Genomic DNA, 21772 nt, shown 5'->3' with positions numbered 1-21772 from the left:
TTATTTTGATATATCACAGTGAAAGATTTATCGTCCTCTTTTTTTTTTTTTTTTTTTTTTTTTTTTTAAAAAAAAAAAAAAAAAAAAAAAAAGGGAAGTAGCTAAAGGTATTTCCTTGTGGAAGACAGGGAGAGGAACTCAAAATGGAAAGTCCACATACTTACCAGTGATCACAGCCATAGGTACTTTCTGGGTAAAAATCAGAATGTTGAATTAAAATACTTTTTTGGGGTGTGTGTTTGTGTATGCAAGGATTCATGTTCATATGGAGGGTGTGTGTGTGTATGTGTGGGTGCTCGTGCACATGTGTGTGCATATAGGTATACAGGCCAGAGGTTAATGTCTGGTGTCTTCTTCAATTGCGTTCCACATTATATATTGAAGCAGGATCTCTTACTCAAACCCAGAGCTCACTGATCTGCCTAGTCTATTTAGCCAGCAGGCTTGTCCAGAGATCTCCTGTCTCTCCCTCTCTAGCCCTGGGATCACAGGAGGACCATCATGCCATCCCTGCATTTATGCAGGTGTTAGGGATCTGAACTCTGGTTCTCATGCTTGCTCAGCAAGTGCTTTTCCCACTGGGCAATTTCCCACCTTGCGCAAAATGCTTTTCAAGCTACTTTGACTCTTATTTCCCTAATTATAATTCCAGAATTGTCATATATTTGTGATAGTATTTTAATATGCTAAAAAAAATCAGAACTGTGAAGCTGCAATTGGTTTTGAAATAGGTGTAATCACTCCAGTCAGAGAGAGCAGTCCAAGCACATTCTAGAATACCATAAATCACAAGAAGAATCATTTCCACCAGGTCTTGATGAGGTACTTCCAGTGGCAAACCACTTTCTGGAGAGTGTATCAAGAGCTGCCTTGGCACATAAAAATGATCGGGTGTTGGGATGGTCTGTGCAGCTTTGTCACCAGCCCCAGGTAATTCTCACCATGTCAATGTCGCTTTAGCCACCTGACTCCCCTGAGCAAGTTGTTTCCACTCATTCCTTCAACTACTCACTGATGCATGGATGTGACCTTTGTGTGCCACCCATTTCTGTGGTGGGAAGCTCCCCCAGGATGCTCCATTTGATCTGTCCCCATGCTGTCCTCCTTTCACCTCTTTCACTCCATGTGCCTTACTCTTGGCAGTGCAGAGAGGTGGGGACAAGGACAAGAGCTGGAAAAGGATCACAGATGGGCCATGCTCTTGGCTAGACTGTCCTGCCTTCTCTTCTTTCCCCAGTCCATCCTCGCTCTCCTTTTCTCCTTCTTTTCTCCACTTCCTCCTTTTGTCCGTGTGTATTAACTCAGCGAGTTTACCGAGGTCTCACCCTGCCTCTGACACTGTGAAAGGCCCTAACTAAGACACAGCCCTAAGCTTCTGTGCTCTTCATCTCTTGTGGGGAAGATGTGGAACCAGACAGTCACTATGGCTGGGGGGACTATGCTTATGTGAAACTGCAAGCACAGGAGTTTGGAGGAACCCCTTGCCTTGGAGGTAGAGCCAGGGAGCCTGCCTGAAAGAGGGACATTCTAAATAGATGGGGAAAGCTGGCACTTACTGCAGAAGAGTAAAAGACTAATATTTACCTAGTCATCAACCAAATTGTTGTTAGTTAAGAAGTTTATGGGACTGGCCCTCCTACAAGGCTCAGGGACCATCATAGAAGAGGGAACAGAAAGAATATAATAGCTGAGGATTGGGAGACGTGCAGCAAAAACATGTCTGCTGAATATGATGTGACCATTGCACTCACGAATTCACTGCAGCGGTGGTTACCTGCATACAACCTGTACAAGATTAGGCCAGTCAATATTTCATTATGGATAGGGGAGGGACCCATAAGGTCTCACTCTGTCCTAAGGGTCTACCAGCAGTTAATGGTTGCTGGGGGAGGGATGCCATTTTCTTCAGTGGTGTAAGTTGCCCATATTCCAATAACCGACCTGCCACCCATGCTTATGCAAGAAATCCTAATTAAACTCAGTGACCCCCCCCCCAACATACACACAAAGAAACGAGTTTGTCGGGCTGGGAATGTGGGCTCAGTTGGTAGAGTGCTTGTCTAACACTCTTGCCATGCATGAGCCCTGGGTTTGATTGCTAGTACCATATAAACAGTCTCATATACTTGTAATCCTAGTACTTGGGAGACAGAGGCAGGAGGATCAGAAGTTCAGGGTCATTCTTGACTTGGAATATAGAGAAGAACCTGCTGAGAAAACAAACGTCTATGGCCAGGCTAATGAAATGTGGTTCGTTGATCAGCTCCCTTCAAGGCATGAAATACTAAAATGATTTATGCGTGAACATTGTGTTGCAAGTATCACAGATTTTATATAGAAAATCCAAAACCTGAGTTTTTGGACCAGTCTGCACCGTACACACTACTGGGGCGTGCTACTGGAAGCTGGCTATGATGCATTTGGGGCCTTTCTGCTCTCTGTGGCCAAGATTGAAGGGGAACAGGACCAGAAAATGAAGACGTGACCCACACTCTCAGGTACATGCGCAGTCTGTTTCTCTGTCGTAGAAAGTGACTGAAAGTTAAACTCTCTCTCCTCCCATAGTTCCCAGGACTCACTTTGGTACATCTCTCTGATTACTACTCCCCATAATTTAATTCAAGACTTCCTTCTGGAGATAGGAAGTCTTGAATAGGGGCTAACTTTGAAATGGCTTCTCTTTGTCTTCTTGCTGTGGCTGTTTTCTAGATGATTTCTCTCTGTGCCTCTTCAGGACCCAGTACCCCTAACCCCTTCATTCCTTCTCTCCATTTCTACCTTCTCCTTTTGGAGGGTCAGAGCCCATCTGCTAGTACTGTTTTTTTTTTGTTTGTTTGTTTTGTTTTGTTTTTCTGTAGTGCTGGGGAACCAACCCAGGACCTTGAATGTGCCAGGGAAGCACTCTAAGACCTGCCCTACAGTAATACTTTCCCAGTCCAAACAGTAGTGTTATTTCTCAATCAGTAGCTTTCCTGAGTGACCTTTGGTGCTTCAAGTTAAATAGGTAGACCCTAAGTGATTTCAGAGGCTCCTCTCCAATTGCTGAATGTTCCTTCTATCTGTTAATGGCAGCACTCCTTCCCTCCATGGTTCAGCACTGACAGCACTGTGGAGGGCGGCCTCAGGTCAGACTGAGCAGCTGCTCTTTCTGCTTCATTCTTGGGTTTGGATAGCACTTTAGACAGTGTCTCTTGACTTTGTAAGCACCCCTTTCTATCCTCCCTTTTCTCGTCTCCTTCATCCTGTAATTCCCTGCTTTAGTGAACAGTGATAACCTTCATTTTTAAAAAATATATTTTTTATACTTTATTATTTTTATTTTATGTGTATGAGTGTACTGCATATATGTATATGAGTGCACCTGTGTCATTCAATGCCATGGAGGTCAGAAGAGGGCATCTGATTCCCTGAGTTCAGGACAGTTACGTAGCCGCCATGTGGGTGCTAGGACTCGAACCTGGGTCCTCTGCAAGAGCAGTCAGTGCTTTTAATTGCTGAACCATCTCTCCAGCCCCAACCCTTCTTCATTTTTTAACAGACTAACTGAGCACCTTCCCTGGGCCATGGACTCACCAACACAGCAATAAGCAAGGCAGATCCCCTCCTTCCTAGAGCTTAAGTTTGGTAACCCTAACAATTCATTTTGGTCCCTTTTTTCTTTCTTTTTTTGTGAGACAGGCTGGCCATCCAGTTGCTGTGTTGTCAGTTTGGCTTCAAATATTTAGTCCTCTTGTATCAGTCTCCCAATTGTTGAGTATTTATTAAATGCCATATTACAAGTCAAATACTTTATATATTTATCATTTTGTTTATTGTGAAAACTGCTATAGAACTAGTCATATCTTGACTGAAATGAAGGAAACTGAGTCTCAGATAGGTGGTGCAAGTTCCCCGAGGTCTCTCCAATAGTTAGAAATGGACTTGGGCTGTACCATCCCTGCATCCCTTCCAGTCCTTGAGCATCTGAACATCTAGATTTTGCCTTTATTATTATCATGCAAATGATTTATGTAATCTTGGAATTTGGTGAAACTTCCATGTGGAAGCACCTAAGGAATACTTGTAAGTATGCACATATATTGGAGGATTCTAGGGTCCACCTAGAAATGTGTCTATGCTTATAGATCTGGGAGAAGGGTATCAGCCAAGGGGCAGAAAGGGCTGTTCTGAGTATCGCAGGAGACTGAGAGCTAACCAGATGAAGATTAGATCCCCAAGGAGAGGTCAAAGTTGATAGTTGTTATGGTGATGGAGGGTCTGGGGGCTGGAGAGCCCCATCACACTGGAAAGAAGACACTTTGGGTAGAAAAGAGCCTAGTTCCAACCGATAGCTGCTGGGAGAGGGAGAGTCAGTTTTCTTTGAGGGTGTGATGTGTAGGTTGTATGGTAAAGGCATTTTTGTGGGTGTTATATTAGAAAGCAGGGTAGAGAATGACAGAGAAAAGAAGTAGGGCAAATATTACCCCCGAGTCCAAGACTTGGAGTGTCAAACACAGTGGCTAAAATGTGCACATTTGGGGTTTAGGAGTAGCTCAGTGGCAAAGCAAAAGTTTAGCATATAAAAGGCCCTGGGCTGGATCCCCAGTACACACAAAAAAGGGCTACAAAATGGGGGATGACATTGCATTTCTTTTTATTTTTTTACAAAATAATCTCACAAGGAAGACAAGACTGTGAATCCCTACTTAACAAGTGAAAGTATTTAAAATCAGAGAAGTCAGTCAACTCACCCTTCAGCACATGATCAGCACTAGAGAAGCAAGAATCAAACCTGATTTAATCCCACTGCTCCTCCAGCTGTACGTGGGATGTGATGAATGATTTCACCCCAGCATCATCTTTGCAACAAAGTGCAGCACAGTTCTCATTGACAGACTTAGCCACTGACATTTATGTGTGCTATGATACTTGTGGTGGGTGGGACACACTAGACTGACAACTCCAACTCTCAGTGGCTTGAAAGAACAAAGGTTCATTATGTCTGTCCTGGGATGGGGGAGATGCTAAAACTCTAATCTGAGTCTGGGACTGCCAGAGCACCAGAGCAGTACCTTTTTTTTTTTTTTTTTTTTTTGGTCTTTTTTGAGACAGGGTCTCCCTGTAGCCCCAGTTGGCCTAGAACTCATTATGTAGACCAGGCTGGCCTTGAACTCACAAAGATCTACCTGCCTCTGCCTCCCAAGTGCTGGGATTAAAGGCCTGTGCCACCACCCCTGACCTTTTTTTTTAACGTGTATGAGTGTTTTGCCAGCATGTATTTAAGTGCAGTGCCTGTAGAGGCCAGAAGACAGTGCTGGATCCCTTGGAACTAGAGTTACGGAAGGTTGTTAGGTGCCATGTGAGTACTAGAAACTGAACCTGGATCCCTCTGCAAGAGCAGCCAGGCCCTTAACTACTGAGCCATCTCTCCAGACACAAGCAGTACCAGGTTGAAAGTAGGCATGGCCACTTAGTCATATGACCCTCAACCAACAAAAGGATGGAGAAGTGTTTCCCATGGTGAAGGAAGGACAAGATATATTGGCAACTGACATTCAAATGGCTACAACTAATGATCAAAAGTAGCAGATGCTTAACTTTAGGCAATATAAGTTTTGATACTCTCAAGGTAATAGCAACACTATCCCTTTTTGAAAGTGAGAAACAGTTTGAAAAAGTAAAACGTAGGGACTGCTTTTGCAGAGAACGTGGGTTTGGTTTCCAGCACCCATATGGCAGTTAATAACTGTCAATAGCTCCAGTTCCAGGGGATTTGATACCCTCTTCTGGCCTCTGGGGGCACTACATAAATGCACTTATGCAAAACTCACACACATTAAAATAAAAATGAATAAAATTTTTAGAAAGAACTGAGATTACTGGCATGTGCTATCAAGCCTGGGTTTAAAAAAAGAGTAAGCACTTTGCATAGATCTTATCAGTTCTGTAAGATTCCAAAGTCATTGCTCTTACCAACTAAAGAGCCATTTTAGCAGCTATCAGGGTAGTATTTGGAAAGAGCAATGATAGACTAGTCTACTCCCTGGGAGAAATAAGCCCTGAAGGGTTCAGCCATTGAAGTCACACCTCAGCTAACTTATGTAACCCTTTTTGTGCATATTTACTCATTCATTTCCATTGGAGAAACCCTGTTCACACTTTCCGTGGTCTGGGATGCCCTTCTCCCCTTAGCCTGAGGGCATTTTCACAGACGGCTGCCTCACCAAGCAGCTCATGTTCCACAGCATTCCGCAGGAGACTGGTGCTCTGTAGAGGCCATTGGGCTTCTCCTGGACCCAGTGTTTCGTGGCATTGCGGAAGGCAGCCCAGTGCACTATGGTCACTTTGCAATGATTCCTGTAACCCAGCATGTCCAAAAGGTGGAGCAGTTCATCCTCTGCCAGCCCACAGTGCGAGATACACAGCAAGCACAGGACATCGCCAACCCAGTCATTCAACTCTGTTCAGACACAATGAGGGACAGAAATATAAACAAGCATGAAACAGTGAGTGTGCTTCCTTGACGTGCACTTAAAGACACTATTTAAGGCAACTCTTCATTCTCCACCTGACCCTTCCTTAGGTTTTTGTCCTATCACCAGCTTTATGAGCAGTTGAATATAGAGATAGCCTTCAGACCACAGAGAAACAAAGCATCATGGTCTACTACTACCTTACATGGATTGGAGAAGGAACCACATTATCTGTAGTATTGAAGCAAATGCAGATTTGAAGCCCAGCTAGTAAAGCTTCCCCCAAAGTTGACCTAGCTCAGCCAAGCTTTTCCTAGACCTATGGCTCAGATCCCATGGCCGGGGGGCGGGGGGTCCTGGGAAGTGCTAGAGATACAGCAGTCCCTAGGGAAAGAGCCCAGGGCTTTCCTGTGCAGTCCTATAAATGTAACTGCACAAAATGGGTTAGGTAGCCTGAGCGACTCTTCTAAGGGACCTGGCTTCTGCCTCTGTGGAGGTGGGGAGGGCACAGTAAACTTCAAATCCATTTTCTTAACAAAAATGAAAGCTCTGGAGTGGAAATTCAGCATATACCACAGTACTAATCAATGTATCCTGTATTCCAAACACTTTCTGCTCCTCTTTCCTCACCTGAAACTCTCCAAGCCCACTTCAACCTAGGTTCTGTTCCCTCCAGAGAAGATAGGGTTAGCAGAAACAAAAAGAGGAGCAAGTTTCAAAACAGACTTTTAAGGCCCAGAGCAGAGACAATGGCTTGAGAATAAAACACTCAAAAGCTGACTCTTGAATATCACAAATTCTTGACCAAACCCATAGCCTCAATTACAAAATGAGCTAACAAGAACATTTTTCCCCACTTAAGAAGAAAAAAAGCTCAATTGAAAAAGGAGAATTGAAAAGGCGGGGTGGGGGGGTGTCCGGAGCCGCTAATCATTCAGCTGTGTCAGGCTTGTTTACTGAGTGTGTGTTATGCACACCAGTATCTAATCTGCCTTATTAGGAGGAATATGTTGATATGGAGAGCCTCACAAAACCTGCAATAGTGGAAGCCTTTGATCTGACTGCTCCTTGACCCTCAGATACAGGTGGGGAAAAACAGCAGTTGTAACTAATTGAGTTCTTCTGTATAAAAAGACAGTACTGAAATAAATCGAGGCTGGCAGTATTCACTGTGAGCCCTCCCAAGCATCTTTTCTGTTTCCTTTCCTTTGTTTCAATCCTCACTCCCCCTTTCAGGTACTGTCCGTTTTGGCCAGCTGGCACCCACAGGGGGGGTCGCAGCAAGGATGACACGCTGCGCCAGCAGGGGGCAGTAGAGACACACCAACCAAGAACAGACGGGACACTGCACTCCTTAGAAGGAACCACAGAAGAGGGACTTGGAGTGTGGTCCATCTGAGACCATGGCTACCACAGCAGAAGTCTATGCAGGGACAGATGATAGCCAAGGACACCCAGCACCAAGGTCTAAGCTCCACCCAACAGAAACATGGGAAGTATTTGTTGAATCCTTGCCTGTCTGAAAAGTCCTCTGTTGACACGGAATTGATAGAATTAACCTGAACTCACTGGCTAGGCTTGTGCTGTGAATAGGACTGTGAGATCAAGAAAGAAGTTTATATTGAGTCATAAAAGTACTAAGGGCACAGTTCTCAGAAACCTGAACAATATGACTGAAATTTGTGTCTAATACAGTTCTCTTCATCATCCACATACATCCCTCTAGACAGTTACCAAATTAGCCATAAGAACATGAGATGTCCAATTAAATATGAATTTTAGATAAACCAATTTTAGTAATAATGTGCCTCATGCAATATTTGAAACATATTTCTACTAAAATATCATTACTTTCTTTTCATCTCTATCCCCTAAAATATTATTTGAATTTGATCTGAAATTCAAATTTAATGAAGTCCTGTATTTTCTCTGACAACTACCTCCCTAGACTCTGTTTCCCAGGCAAAAGTGCACCACAGACCTTTTTCTCTGTGGACTTCCACCAAAGATATCAACACTTCCCAAGGCCTACCGTTTCCTGGAGCCACAGTGTCTAAGTTTGTCCCTTTTTGCCCCAAAGTCCAGCCATAGTCTTCAATCCAGTGCTGCAGAACCAACTCCCAGAGCTCCTGGACAGAGGCCACCTCTAAGTACTCTCGCATACACTGGAATTCATTGCGGTAGATTCTGCATTCTTGCAGCTCACTGGCAATGACTGTAAGTTTTAAAGGAGTCAGGTGTGGTTTTTTTCCTCAAAATGAGTCTGTTCTGCCAGAAGCGGTCTTGGTCAGGGGTAGAGAGATGCTGTCTGAAGATGCTGAACTTGGTGTCTTCATCCCCTGTGCTTGAGAGCTCCATGGTCCTCACATCCGGACGGGCACACAGCGACTTGCAAGATAGGCTGGAGGAGATGGTGCTCAGGATGAATTTGCAATGAGGAGGGAGGGAGTGTGGCAGCCAGGAAAAATCCTTCGCCTGATGGAGACATTGAACACTTCAGACTTTAAAATTCCTTTTGCTGATAGTTTTCACACTTAGAGTAGATGGAATATAGGGCATAATTATGGGGTATGGTTAGGAGTGTCATGGATAGTGAACATTTTGGTGGTAAGAAATACCAGTCATACTCAATAAAGCCATATTTTACTGAATCGCCTATAATGACTCTGATAGTGCAAATCTGGACTCTCAAACAGGTTTCTACAAATAAACAATTTTTAAAATCACAAACTTCTAAAGAATGGCCTATAATGACAATCAGAGAAAACCTAAGAGAAGGCAAATTGAACCATTAAGCAGAAAAAGATGATGTGTTAAACAATTGTTCTTTGTATAATAAAACTATCAAGTTAAATAAATACCTAATAAGATCTCTTGATTATTTAAAAACTTTTTAATTACAGGGCTGGAGAGATGGCTCAGCAGTTAAGAGCACTGGCTGCTCTTGAAGAGGACCCAGGTTCAGTTTCCAGCACCCACAAGGCATTTAACAACCTTCTGTAACTCCAGTTCCAGGGAATCTGATGCCCTCTTCTGATCTCTGTGGGCATTATACACACATGTGCATTTACACACATGCAGGCAAAACAGTTATACATATAAAATAAAAATGAATAAATTTTTAGAAATTTTTAATTACATTTAAATTTTTATTTTGTGTACATATGTATATGTGTGTGCTCATGTTATGGAGGTCAGAGGACAACTTTCTGGAGTTCATGCTCTCCTTTCACTATGTGGGTCCCAGGAATCAAACTCAGGTCATCAGGCTGCACTGCAGGTGCCTTTATCCACTGAGTCATCTTGACAGCCCTTTTCTTGATTCCTTTAGCACACTTCTAGAACTCTTTGCCTAGTAATAACAACTACCACATAATCTCTGCTTTTTCTGAGTCAGAAACTGGGGAGATATTTGTGTGATATATCACTAATATCTGTCATCCCCCACTAGAATGAAAGCTCCCCTTCTCTACAAGGACCATGTCTATCTTTGTGCACTGGCCACAGTAAGTGGTCAATAATTATTATGGCTGTCATATAGTAAATTAAAACCTGAATAACAAAACAATATGGTATGTAACTTCAGGGACATAAGCATGTGCCATGAAATGTTGCATAATGTGATTTTGATCAACAATGGACAGAACATTCAACAGTGGTTCCATAAGACTATATATGACCTAATGACATGGTAACCACCTAGTTTAAGTATGCTATGATGTCTGCATCATGACAAAACTCTCCCAATGATCATTTCTCACAAGTCCCCATCATTAAGCAACATATGGCATATACATACCTCCATAGAAAAAAGGCTAAACAGCAACAGAACAGTTAACAGTGGGGAAATTATGAGATTTGTCTCTTCTATTTACCATATCTTCTTAAATATTTTTATTTATTATTTTTATTTTATGTGTATGAGTGTATTGCCTACATGTATGTGAGTGCACTTGTGTCATGCAATGCCGCAGAGGTCAGAAGAGGGCTTCGGATTCCCCTGGAACTGGAGTTAAGGATGGTTCATAGCTGCCATATGGGTGCTGGGAATCGAACCCAGGTCCTCTGCAAAAGCAGTCAGTGCTCTTAACTGCTGAGCCATCTCTCCAGCCCCCATGTTTACCATATCTTCTATAAGAGACATCTTACATCATTTATTGATTACATACTTTTTTTCTTTTTTTTTTTTTTTTTTTGGTCTTTTTGAGACAGGGTCTCCCTGTAACTCCAGCTGGCCTGGCACTCACTATGTAGACCAAACTAGCCTTGATCTCACAGAGATCTGCCTGCCTCTGCCTCCTGAGTGCTGGGACTAAAGGCACGTGCCACCACACCTGGCTCAATTACACACTTTTTTGGGGGGACAGGGTCTCACCGTGTAGCCCTCGCTAGTCTGGAACTCACTATGTAGACCAGGCTGGTCCTGAACTTACAGAGATCCACCTGCCTCTCTCTCCCAGATGCTGGTATTAAAGATGTGTACCACCACACCCAACTTGATCACATACATTTTTCTGCTTAAACTGCTTCCCAAAGTACTGGCTGCCAATGTTCCGTTGTTCCAGTATTATTTCTAGCAGTAGAAAAACTGATGATGGCAACCAGTGAGTGGGCTTTAGGATATGCAAAATCAATGGAGCTGAGGTGGATGAAGCTATAAAACAAAGACTTAGGAGAGGCTCATTTGATGATGTTCAAACTGTGAAAACGGGGTGGACCCCAGCATGAGCCAGTTTCTGGATCTAGACTGTCTACATCTGATTCCTTTTATCTTTATTTGTATTTTTTTTGCGTTGTGTGTGTGTGTGTGTGTGTGTGTGTGTGTGTGTTATGGAAGTCCAAGGACGACTTGCAGCAGCTAGTTCTCTCCTTCCACCATATGGTTCCTGGGGATTAACTCAGACTGTCAGACTTGGCAGTGGCAATCACCTTTACCCACAGAGCCATCTCCCCAGCCATGCACATTTGATTTCTGAGCCCACCACTTAATTATCTTTGGACTTTAGACAACACTCAGCACCTCTGTCCCCACTGTGCAACCAGGGCTGATAATGAGCGATCTCTTCTTGTATAGTTGTGTGCACTTCAGACTTTGGATTCTGGAAACTGCCAGAAATAATGTGTAAAGAAGTTTAAAGCTTTCAAAATGGTGCCCACCCCATTGTAAATGTCTAATAAAATATACAGCAGCAACTAAAATCAATGATGGGTAGTCCCAGAAACATGCAATACAATAGAAAAGTATTACAGACACCCGAAACAATGGGGTCCTTTTTATAAAATGTTACTTTAAAACTTGTTACCTTCTGACCTGAAATCCCATAAATACAAACCAACTCTTCAATTCCATCTAGTACATGTAGACATGGCTTTAAGCTGATGGAGGCCATGAACACTTCCATAAGAAGTGAAAACACTAAGACATTTGAGCCTTCCTTAAGAAAATCCATTTCAAGCTGAGAACCTACAATATAGAAGTTTTTAAACAGGTGAAAATGTTTCCATCAATGCTGAAATGTGCTATCGGGCTGGAGAGACGGAGAGGTTGTGCTATGCACACCTGCACAAGCTGACCCAGGAATACACATTTGATTGGCTTCCTCAGGACATCAGCACAAAGGGGAATTGTCCAATACATTTTCAGGATTTCATATAAAAATATTGGGAGGTTGGAGTTGGGTGTGGTGGCGCACACCTTTAATCTCAGCACTTGGGAGGCAGAGGCAGGCATATCTCTGTGAGTTTGAGGCTATCCTGGTCTCAAGAGTGAGTTCCAGGCAGCTGGAGCTACAGGGAGACCCTGTCTCAAAAAGACCAATATATATACGGAGGAAAGCCAGGAGTGGTGGCGCATGCCTTTAATCCTAGCACTCGGGAGGCAGAGGCAGACGGATCTCTGTGAGTTCGAGGCCAGCCTGGTCTATATAGCGAGTTCCAGGATAGCTGGGGCTACAAGGAAACCCTGTAAAAAGACAAAATATGGGGCTGGAGAGATGGCTCAGTGGTTAAGAGCACTGACTGCTCTTGCAGAAGACCCATTCCCAGCACTCACATGGTGGCTACAAACCGTCCTTAACTTCAGTTCCAGGAGAATACGAAGCCCTCTTCTGACTTCCGCAGCATTGCATGACACGGGTGCACTCACACACATGCAGGCAATACACTCATACACATAAAATAAAAATAATAAAATATATTTTTAAAAAGACAAAAAAATACACATATATATATTGGGAGGGGAATGAATGTGGGTACATGTTTGTGTGTACACAAACACATATGTGTGACAAGAATATGGAGGCCAGACGACGTCAGTGTCTGGAGTCCTCCTCAACTGTTCTCCACCTTAGTTTTGTTTTTTTGTTTTTTTGTTTTTTGCAGGGGCGGGGGAGGAGTTGGTTTGGTTTGGTTTTTTGAGACAGGGTCTTATCATGTAGCCCTGGCTAGCTTGGAGCTCACTATACAGACCAGGCTGGCCTCAAGCTCACAAGAATCCACCTGCCTCTGCCTCTTCAGGCTAGGATTAAAGACATGCACCACGATGCCTGGCTCTACCTTAGTTTTTGAGACAGAGTCTCTCACTGAACCTGGTGCTCACCGATTCAGCTAGACTGACTGGTCAGTGAGCACCAGGGATCCTCCTGTCTCTGCCTCCCCACCTCTGGGATTACAGGTACACGCCATTATACAAGGCTTTCTGCATGGGTGCTAGGGATCTAAACTAAGGTCATCAGGTTTGCAAGGCAGGCACTCTGTGACTGATCCATCTCCCTGGCCCCTAATAATATTTTTTATGATCCACAGCATTACTCTCATTTTCCAAAGTCATGTTATAAAGACTTTGGAGGAGGGAAGTTGGTAAGATGATTCAAATGGGTAAACTCTGAGCCTGACAACCTGAATTCAATTCCAGAATCCACATAAAGTTAGAAGAAGAGCTGACTCCACAAAGTTGTTCTCTGACCTCCACACATGCACTGTGCTACACATGCACACACACACACACACACACACACACACACACACACACACACACACAAACACTTGGCTGGGAAGACAGAGAAACCACATGATTTGTGAAATTTCTGCAGCTTCTTAACGCCAGGAGCCTGTTTAGGGGACATAGCCCCACCATGGACTCTTCAGGCAATGAGGCAATGAACACATAGAGTCTCCTGCCCACTGCCTAATCTTTTTGAGCCTAGCTCATCGTTTTTTTTGTTTTTTTTTTTTTGTTGTTGTTGTTTTTTTTCAATACTGGGGATTGAACCTAGGGCCTCACACATGCTGGGCAAGTGCTCTACCACTAAGCTAACCCCAGTCCTCTTAGCCTATTTTAAACCCTGCCATAATCTTCTACCCACAATATTAGACCCTAGACCTTGGATTCTGGAAATTTCCAGAGAGAAGCCATGAATTAATAAAAGGCAAAGGAGCTGGGCATGGTGGCACACAGCTTTAATCCCAGCACTTAGGAGGCGGAGGCACACAGATCTCTGTGAGTTCAAGGCTAGCCTGGTCTACATAGCAAACTCCTGGTCAGCTGGTGCTACAGGGAGACCCTGTCTCAAAAATTCCAAAAAATAAAAATAATAAAAAGCAAAGGAAGTAATTGTAGAGGACTGTCAGACTGTACTTAAGTGACCTAGTAGTAATGACCCCAAATTGCAATCAATTCCCTAATATTCCAGGAGTATTTTACTTCTTACAATTCTGCTTTGATTTTATTTTTCAAAAAACAGTGTTTCCTATGGAAAACAGGGCATATTAGTATCTAGAACATCATGTCCCACCTTTATGAATTAAATCTCTCAGATACAATAAGATCATTTTAGAGCCATTAAAAATACTTGTTCAACAAATATTTGTAGGATGTCCATTATGTTAAGGTTCTGTGATCAATGCCGAGGAGACAAAATGATCTGCGATATAAAGTGAAAGACTTAAGGGAAGTAGAGATGGGTTCTGTATAGGAACATTCATGTTTCAAGGCAGAAGAGGAGTCCAAAGGCTACAGGAGTTTGATGTAAAACCATCATAATGAAGACAAGCTCCAAGCATAAGACATTTGAGCTCCTCAGAGAATGCTCAGACAGACATAAGGGGAAGGACGCACCATCAGGTCAAGGTGTAGGCAAAAGCCTGCAGGCAGGAAAGTACAATGAATGCTGGGAAAACTAGAGGTTGTTTAGAACAGCAGTTCCTATGGGCTCATGTAGGAATTCTAGACGTCCTACAACACAGGACAGTCACATACAATAGTGCTTTGTCCATAAGTCTGCCCAACTTTCAAATGCCTTGTCAGCCACAATTAGCTAACTAATTCTATTTTAAATGTAAATGAAAAATGTTTTGTCCCATTTTAAAACCATATATCAGTTTTTCAGAATGAAAGTATCATATAAAATGATGCAAGATTCTTTATAGCTCCATTTGAAATGATGTCAAAATTTGTTCATCATTTTGGAAAATCATGACCCCCAAAGCAACAATGTCCAGGATGTTTGAATGTTAAACAAAATATACCTTTATCACTCTACCTACAGAGTGATACTATTTTCTGAGTGATTTCTTTTTAATACAGAGCCACTGTGTGTTCTATTGAAATGATGTCTGAGCAGTTACATATTAAAATACATATTATTTTATATTATTCTCTATAATTTATTACATCATTTAAAAACTTTTTTATTTTACAAAATAATCACAAAGCTAACTTGGATACCACCATACCCAGAAAATGAGTGAATTTTGGAAAAAGGGTTTCTTAGCAAGCATGTAGTATGGTCCAAAGCCCTCTTTTGTAGATCAGGGAACTAAGGACTAAAGAGGACTTGAACACACAGCTCATCGGGTGTAAATTGTCTTAAAAACTACTTTTCTAAGAGTGTAGTTTGTTCTCAAGCTATGTATGATCACCATTTCTCAGTATGTATAACAGTATTTGGGGGGGCACTGAGATGTGGATCTTTTGCTACTTCCACAAAGCTGGCATACATCTTAAATGGCAAAATGGAAGGGAATGAGTCCCAGGAATACACACTGTCTGATGATCATATAGCATAATATCACAACAATAACCAGCCAAAACAATCCTGAGCAAAAAATACTTGCTCAAAGATGATGCTTACAGATTTTTATCTATATTTGTTGAAGAAAAAGATACATGTCAGTGTTTTTAAAAATACATTGGGGTGACCATAACTATTTTTAATCAAACCGATGTTAAAGGTAAGGTCGGCATCAATAGTATTGAAAAATGATCCTAAACATTTCTCTTTATTCTGGCAGAACCAATCCATCTCTATTAAATGGCAATGGCCTACTGCCAATCTAAACTCAGATATCTCAAATGTTTATATTCCCACTTAACAATTTACCAATAGAAAGACTTGCTCACTGTGTGTGTGTGTGTGTGTGTGTGTGCGTGTGTGTGTATGTGTATGCAAGCATGTGCATGGACTATGAGTATAAAGGCCATCATTCAACACAGATTTAGTGGGAATCTTCCATGCCCTGGGTATATCAATAATCAATAAAACAGACATGATCAGGGGCTGGAGAGATAGCTCTGTGGTTAAGAATGCTTACTGCTCTTGCAGAGGAACCAGGTTTGGTTCCTATTACCATCATGGTAGCTCATAATCATCTGTAACTCCAGATCTAGGAGATCCAATACCCTCTTCTGGCCTCCACAGGCATTGCATGCATGTGGTACACAAGTATATGTAGGCAAACACTCATTCACATAAAATAAAAGTAAATAAAATCATTTTGAAAAACAGACATAATCTCTGAACTAACAGGGCTCGCAGAGGAAGACAAACACTAAAAACATAACACTAGGACCCCTTGAAGTCACCCAAGTGACCAAGGAGGGCAAGCTCACAGTATCTGGAGGGATATACCCACATGAAGGGCAATAAGACTGGGGCTACACTGGCTGTCAGTTAGGGAGAGGCATCCATCTGCCTTCTTCCAGAGAAGGTGGCCTTTGAATGGCAGCTTAAAGGATGAGAAATATTTCACCACCAGAGAAAAGGGTGCTTCAGAAGAGAAGTGAATGAATTATAGTGCTGGGTCTACTCCAAAAAACCAAACCAGTGGAGCAAAGGGCAAGAAGCCAGGCTGGGAAGTTAGCAAGGCCCAGGACACAAAGTCTGGTAAGGCCTACCTGGGCTTTCTACCCATGTCACCTCACCAATGCACAGGCAGATTTTCCTAAGAGTCAATGCTGGGTGAGGACCTAGAAGGAAATCTTTCAAAAGACTGAGATATTCCTGTTGCCTTGAGGAGGCTAAGCAGTACTGAGGACAAAGAACTGTAAAGTCAACAGGCTAGAGCTGGAACTCCCTGCTCTGACCACATGCAGCTGCCTGGCCTTGCCATCCTGAGCCTCAGTCTCCTCATCCAGGATGAGGGTCTGACAAGACAAAAGTAAAGTGCTTAATACTGCCTGGTGCTCAGGGGCCCTTCAGTGGAATTTGTTGTTTCCTAGGACTGCCACCAGGTTCCACAGAATACCATGGCTGGGAATCGCATCAAGAAGAAAAAGCGTGACTCTACTCTGACCCCTACAAAGCATGTCACAAAAAGGACACCAGCGGCCAGCAAGACATGGGAGGTCAGGAGAATGGGCTACAGGCAATTCTCCTCCACAAGGTACCTTGATCCGTGTGGCCAGAGAAGCAGAAATGTACCACATGGGGAATTCGGTGTCCCAGAGAGGGAGGACCTCTCCTCACACCCCACAAAGAGCTGCCAGCAGATGCAGAGATCCGAGGTAGGTAGCAGGAAAATGAGAGGCAAAGTTGCTGACTCTGCAGTGCGCACCTGTGTTCTCGCAGCAGCAGCTCCACCCTTGCACCCACACCCACCACAGCCCAGAAACCCAGCTGTGCTGGGAAGCCCAGGCAGCTCTGAAAATGGCCCTGTGACTAGTGGCTAGCGACTCCCTCACCCTTCTAGCCTAGCCAGACTGCAGTGATGACAGCTGTTGGCTTTCCCGTTGTAGCCTTTGTCTCCTTCATCGAGGTAATGAATGGGAGTGTCTTGTTTCCTTGGGAAGGTGCCTGCTGCTTCTTTCTCTAGCTCTGGAGGAATACTGATCTCAATAATAAATGACAGCAACAACAGGATAATGATAGCAGCAGTGTGCCATTGCCATTTCTTTACATACATTCTCTGCTCTCACACAGTCTTAAGCGGCAGGTTTTACAGATCAGAAACTGGGGCATACAGCACTTGAGTAAACTGCTAAGGATCACTCAGCCGGTAAAGAGCCAGAGCTGTGGGTCAAATCCAGAGCCACAGAGTTACAAGGAGGGATGCTCCTTTAGGGAGAGGAGGCATTGGGTACTCATAGGCTGTTCCTCAATTTATCCTGCTGCTACCAGGCTAAAAACCTGCTTGTTTGAACAACAGCGGCTGTCTTTACTAGGAACTTCCTGCAACCCAAAACACACTCGTTAAAATAACAATTCGCTTAGGGAATAAAATCATAATTGGGTGTGTTCAGCCGAGTTACATCATCAGCTGCCTAGCCCAAGTGAACACCTTGGAGACATGCCAGAGCAGGACTAGGAGGAGCCTTTTGGTGACAGTCACACCTGCTTCTGCTGACTCTGATTTTACCTGCTTCACATGCCCAGGAGGAGGTACAACTCAAGAAAACTCAGCCATGCAGGCTCACCCCTGCTCATACACCCATGTGGTGTACAGAAAGAGACTTGAAAACCTGCCCACCCATGCTAATTATATGCACTCATCCAGAGTCACTCTGTGGTACCCTCAGACTCACTCAGGACCTACAAGCACACACAGGTACACAAGAAGAGATATGTCACCAGCAGGCAAAGCCAGATGCATAGGAACATGTAGATAGATGGCAGGTGCGGATCAATGATAATCGCTAATGCTTATTAGAACTTGCTGTACGCCAGGCACTGCACGGCAAGCCTCTGCCTTTCATGCTTGATCCTAGTTAATCCTCTTAATGCCCACGAGGCACTTTTTTTTAAATCCGCATTTGACAAACAGAAAAACAAAACTGGGTTAGGCAGGCTTGTGATGCCAGCACTTCAGAGGGAAAGGCAGGAAGATCAGGAGTTCTAGGACATCCTTGGCTACATAGACCATCTCAAGAAAAGAAAAGAAAAGAAAAACAAATAGGAAAACCGAGCCACAGAGAGTTACAGTAACTCACCTAAGGCCACACGGCTGATGACTCGTGGCACAGGTTTGGATGCAGGTGCTCAGGCTCCCCACTGCTCCCAGCACAGAAAGAAGCACAGCAGGTCCACAGACTGCCCACACTGCTAGCACACACCTTGAATCTCAAATATCACACATCTACAGCAGACTCCTGCTGTCCTTCAATCTGCTTCCCCTGCCTGCCCAGCAGTACTGCCTGTCTCAGTGAAGAGTCTCCACCCTTCCTGAGTTTCCTAATGCCCAGAGCTGGGAGTTACCCTTAGTTCCTCCCGTTCCTTCAACCCACGTGCAATTCTGAAGCAAATTTTCAATCCACCCACAGCCTTTTCCACTGCTATTGCCTTCAGCCAAGATGTTGATCAGCAGCTCTTGCTAGGACCGTTTGAACAACCTCTAGCAAGTGTCCCTGCCTCCAAGTTGGCTTCCCTACATCCATTTCCCATACATCAGATTGATTCAGTATCCAGTCATGTAATTCCCCTGCTTAAAACCCTCCATCGTTCTCCTACTGCACCTCCATCATTCCCCTACTGCATGTAACAGAATCCACATCTAATGTTCTGGCCTACCAAGTTCCCACATAAAGCAAGCAGCCCTGCCCTTGTTCCTGCTTTGGCTGACAGACCACGTAATCCATTGCAGTCTGACCACACGAGCCCACTATCCATTTCTGACTCATTCTACTGCATTTCCAGCTCAGGAGCTGCAGCATATCCCATCCTTCCCCTTTCCCTGGAATGTTCTTTCTTCTGATGTCCACATGGTTGACCCTTTTTGACAGTAAGATGTCCCCAGAGAGTGTACAGAGAGGAAGGCTACCTGTCCCACCAATGCTATTCCTTCATAGGGAGAAGTCAGCCTTCTAGACCCACCTGATGACTAATGTGGACAACTTCTTACCAAGTGGATTGGGGGGTGGAGTCCAGAGGGAGGCTTTGAAGGGACAGTTGTGTCCTTTCCACTCTTCCCCGCTACCTCTAGCCCAAGGCAAAAGAGTCAGGCCTTTCTTGAGAATAATAAGCCTCAAGGTGGAAAGAATCTGCTTCCCCAAGCCACCATCAGGGGGAAGGCTGCTTCTTATCCCTTTACGAGGCACATACTAGACTGTTACACAGGAAGAGTGAGAAAGAAGAAATTCTGAGAGGATGAAGCAGGGCGTACAAGGGAGACAATATGAGGTTTGCTTAAAACACATGAGCAGAAGAGAGAGCTGCTCATTTCTAACTCATCCAGTACGTTTTTACATGTGTGAGTATATTGCCTGCATGTATGTAAGTGCACCCATGTCATGCAATGCCCAAGAAGGTTAGAAGAGGGAGTCAGATCCCTTGGAACTGGAGTTACAGATGGTTGTTAGCCGCCGTGTGGCCATGTGGGTGCTGGGAATCAAACCCGGGTCCTCTGCAAGAGCAGCCAGTGCTCTTAACTGCTGAGCCATCTCTCCAGCCCCATTATCTGATACTTTTAAAAAATTATTTTTGAGTCAGATGTGGTGGTGCATACCTTTGATCCCAACACTTGGAAGGCAGGGGCAGGTGGATCTCTGTGAGATCAAGGCAAGACTGGTCTACATAGTTCCAGGCCAGCCAGGGCTACAGGGAGACCCTGTCTCAAAAAGACCAAAAAAAAAAGAACAATACTTAAAATTTTTTAAATTATCCTATGGGTCATGGTTCTACTCTCAAGGGAGAAGGATGCATTTTTGAACATTTTTTTAAAATCTTACATTGAGATTCATGCCCGTATCAAAACCAATTTTATTTTCTGGTCTGAAGAACATGCTGGTTTTGGTCTGACAAATGATCTGATATATTTAAAGCAGGCATGTTCATACTTATATAAAGGAAGAGCAGAGTATAGAAAGGGTATCTGGGGGCTGAAGAGATGGCTCAGAGGTTAAGAACACTGGTTGTTCTTGCGGAAGACCTGGGTTCAAATTCCAGCACCCACATGGCAGCTAATAACTGTCCGTAACTCCAGTCCCAGGGGATCCGACAGCCTCTTCTGACCTTTGCAGGCATTGCACAACAAGGGTGCACTTACCTACATGCAGGCAATACAGGCATACACATAAAATAAAAATAATAAATGAAATTTAAAAAAAAAAGAAAGAAAGAAAGGGTATCTGGAGGATCATGGCACTTTCTGAGCACTGGAGGCCGGGCTCCCTACCATGGGTTTGGTGCTGCAGCTCCAGGATGAAGTAATGGATCATAGACATGATGTCACTGTTTTCACAAGTGCTTCCCACAAAGTATGGGATCATCAGCACATCTGGATATTTGCTTTTAAAATCATTCACCCAGTTAGCAAGCAGAGAAGAATTCCCACAGCCATGTTCTCCAGACAGGAGCAAAATAGACTTGTAAGTTGGAAGGGAATTAGTTCTGGAAAAGAAAGTGATAAATGGTAGTCAAGAATTTTTACCAAGAAAGAGAAGGAAGAATTTTTGTGGATACCTTTTGCCTCTAAGAGAAATGAAGCTTTGGCCTCAACTTTGGCATCAATGAACTTCAAAGAAGCCATTCCTCCTCTGGCTATGGCTTTGTTAAGAGGTCAGGTGAGGAGAGTGGGGACAGTGACTCTGGAAGGCTCCCCTGGCTAGACAGACCCTAGGTTGTCCAATATGAATTTCAGGTATCATCAAAGGCTCAAGGCCTAGGGATAAAAATGTCACACCACCCATCAAACTGTCTTGCTCATCTACCATTCTTCTACCCCTGGCTACTCCCTGGGATAGCATCACACTGGAAGAGAATAAAAACCAGAAGCACTCATACACAATAATTCTTATCAGTTCTGCAAACCAGGAAATTGGAATTTCAACTTACTTGCACCCTCACTGGTGACTGAGAAGTAGCCTGCTCTTTTACCAGTGTGTGTGAGCTGGTCAGTCTATGTGAATATGACATCTATGTACTGGCAAGCACGTGAGCTCACTAACTTGTCTTACTGCTTTTTGCTTTTTTTTTTTAATGAAAAGCATCTGGATATGCAGAGGAATCTAAGGCCTATCAATATCATGACGTGGAAACTCTTAACCTTGTGGTTTATAGTTTAGTTAGTTATTTATTTTTGAGACAGAGTCTCATGTAGCCCAAGCTACC

General features: G+C 43.6%; 1 protein-coding gene across 1 annotated transcript in view; it reads right to left on the bottom strand.

Annotated features, from left to right (window-relative positions):
- Nucleotides 1-21772, bottom strand: part of LOC103742147 (tetratricopeptide repeat protein 41-like) — an 85041-nt gene that overhangs the window by 45802 nt on the left and 17467 nt on the right. The window contains 6 exon segments of the mRNA XM_008843158.3: nt 6204-6248; nt 6251-6439; nt 8485-8701; nt 8703-8927; nt 11756-11916; nt 20838-21052. Of these exon segments, the coding sequence (XP_008841380.2) occupies nt 6204-6248; nt 6251-6439; nt 8485-8701; nt 8703-8927; nt 11756-11916; nt 20838-21052 (1052 nt within the window).

The sequence above is a fragment of the Nannospalax galili genome, unplaced genomic scaffold (assembly GCF_000622305.1).
Source record: "Nannospalax galili isolate Female #2095 unplaced genomic scaffold, S.galili_v1.0 scaffold39, whole genome shotgun sequence".
In the NCBI taxonomy this organism is placed as follows: Eukaryota; Metazoa; Chordata; class Mammalia; order Rodentia; family Spalacidae; genus Nannospalax; species Nannospalax galili.
This window is presented reverse-complemented; position numbering and strand designations above follow the sequence as displayed.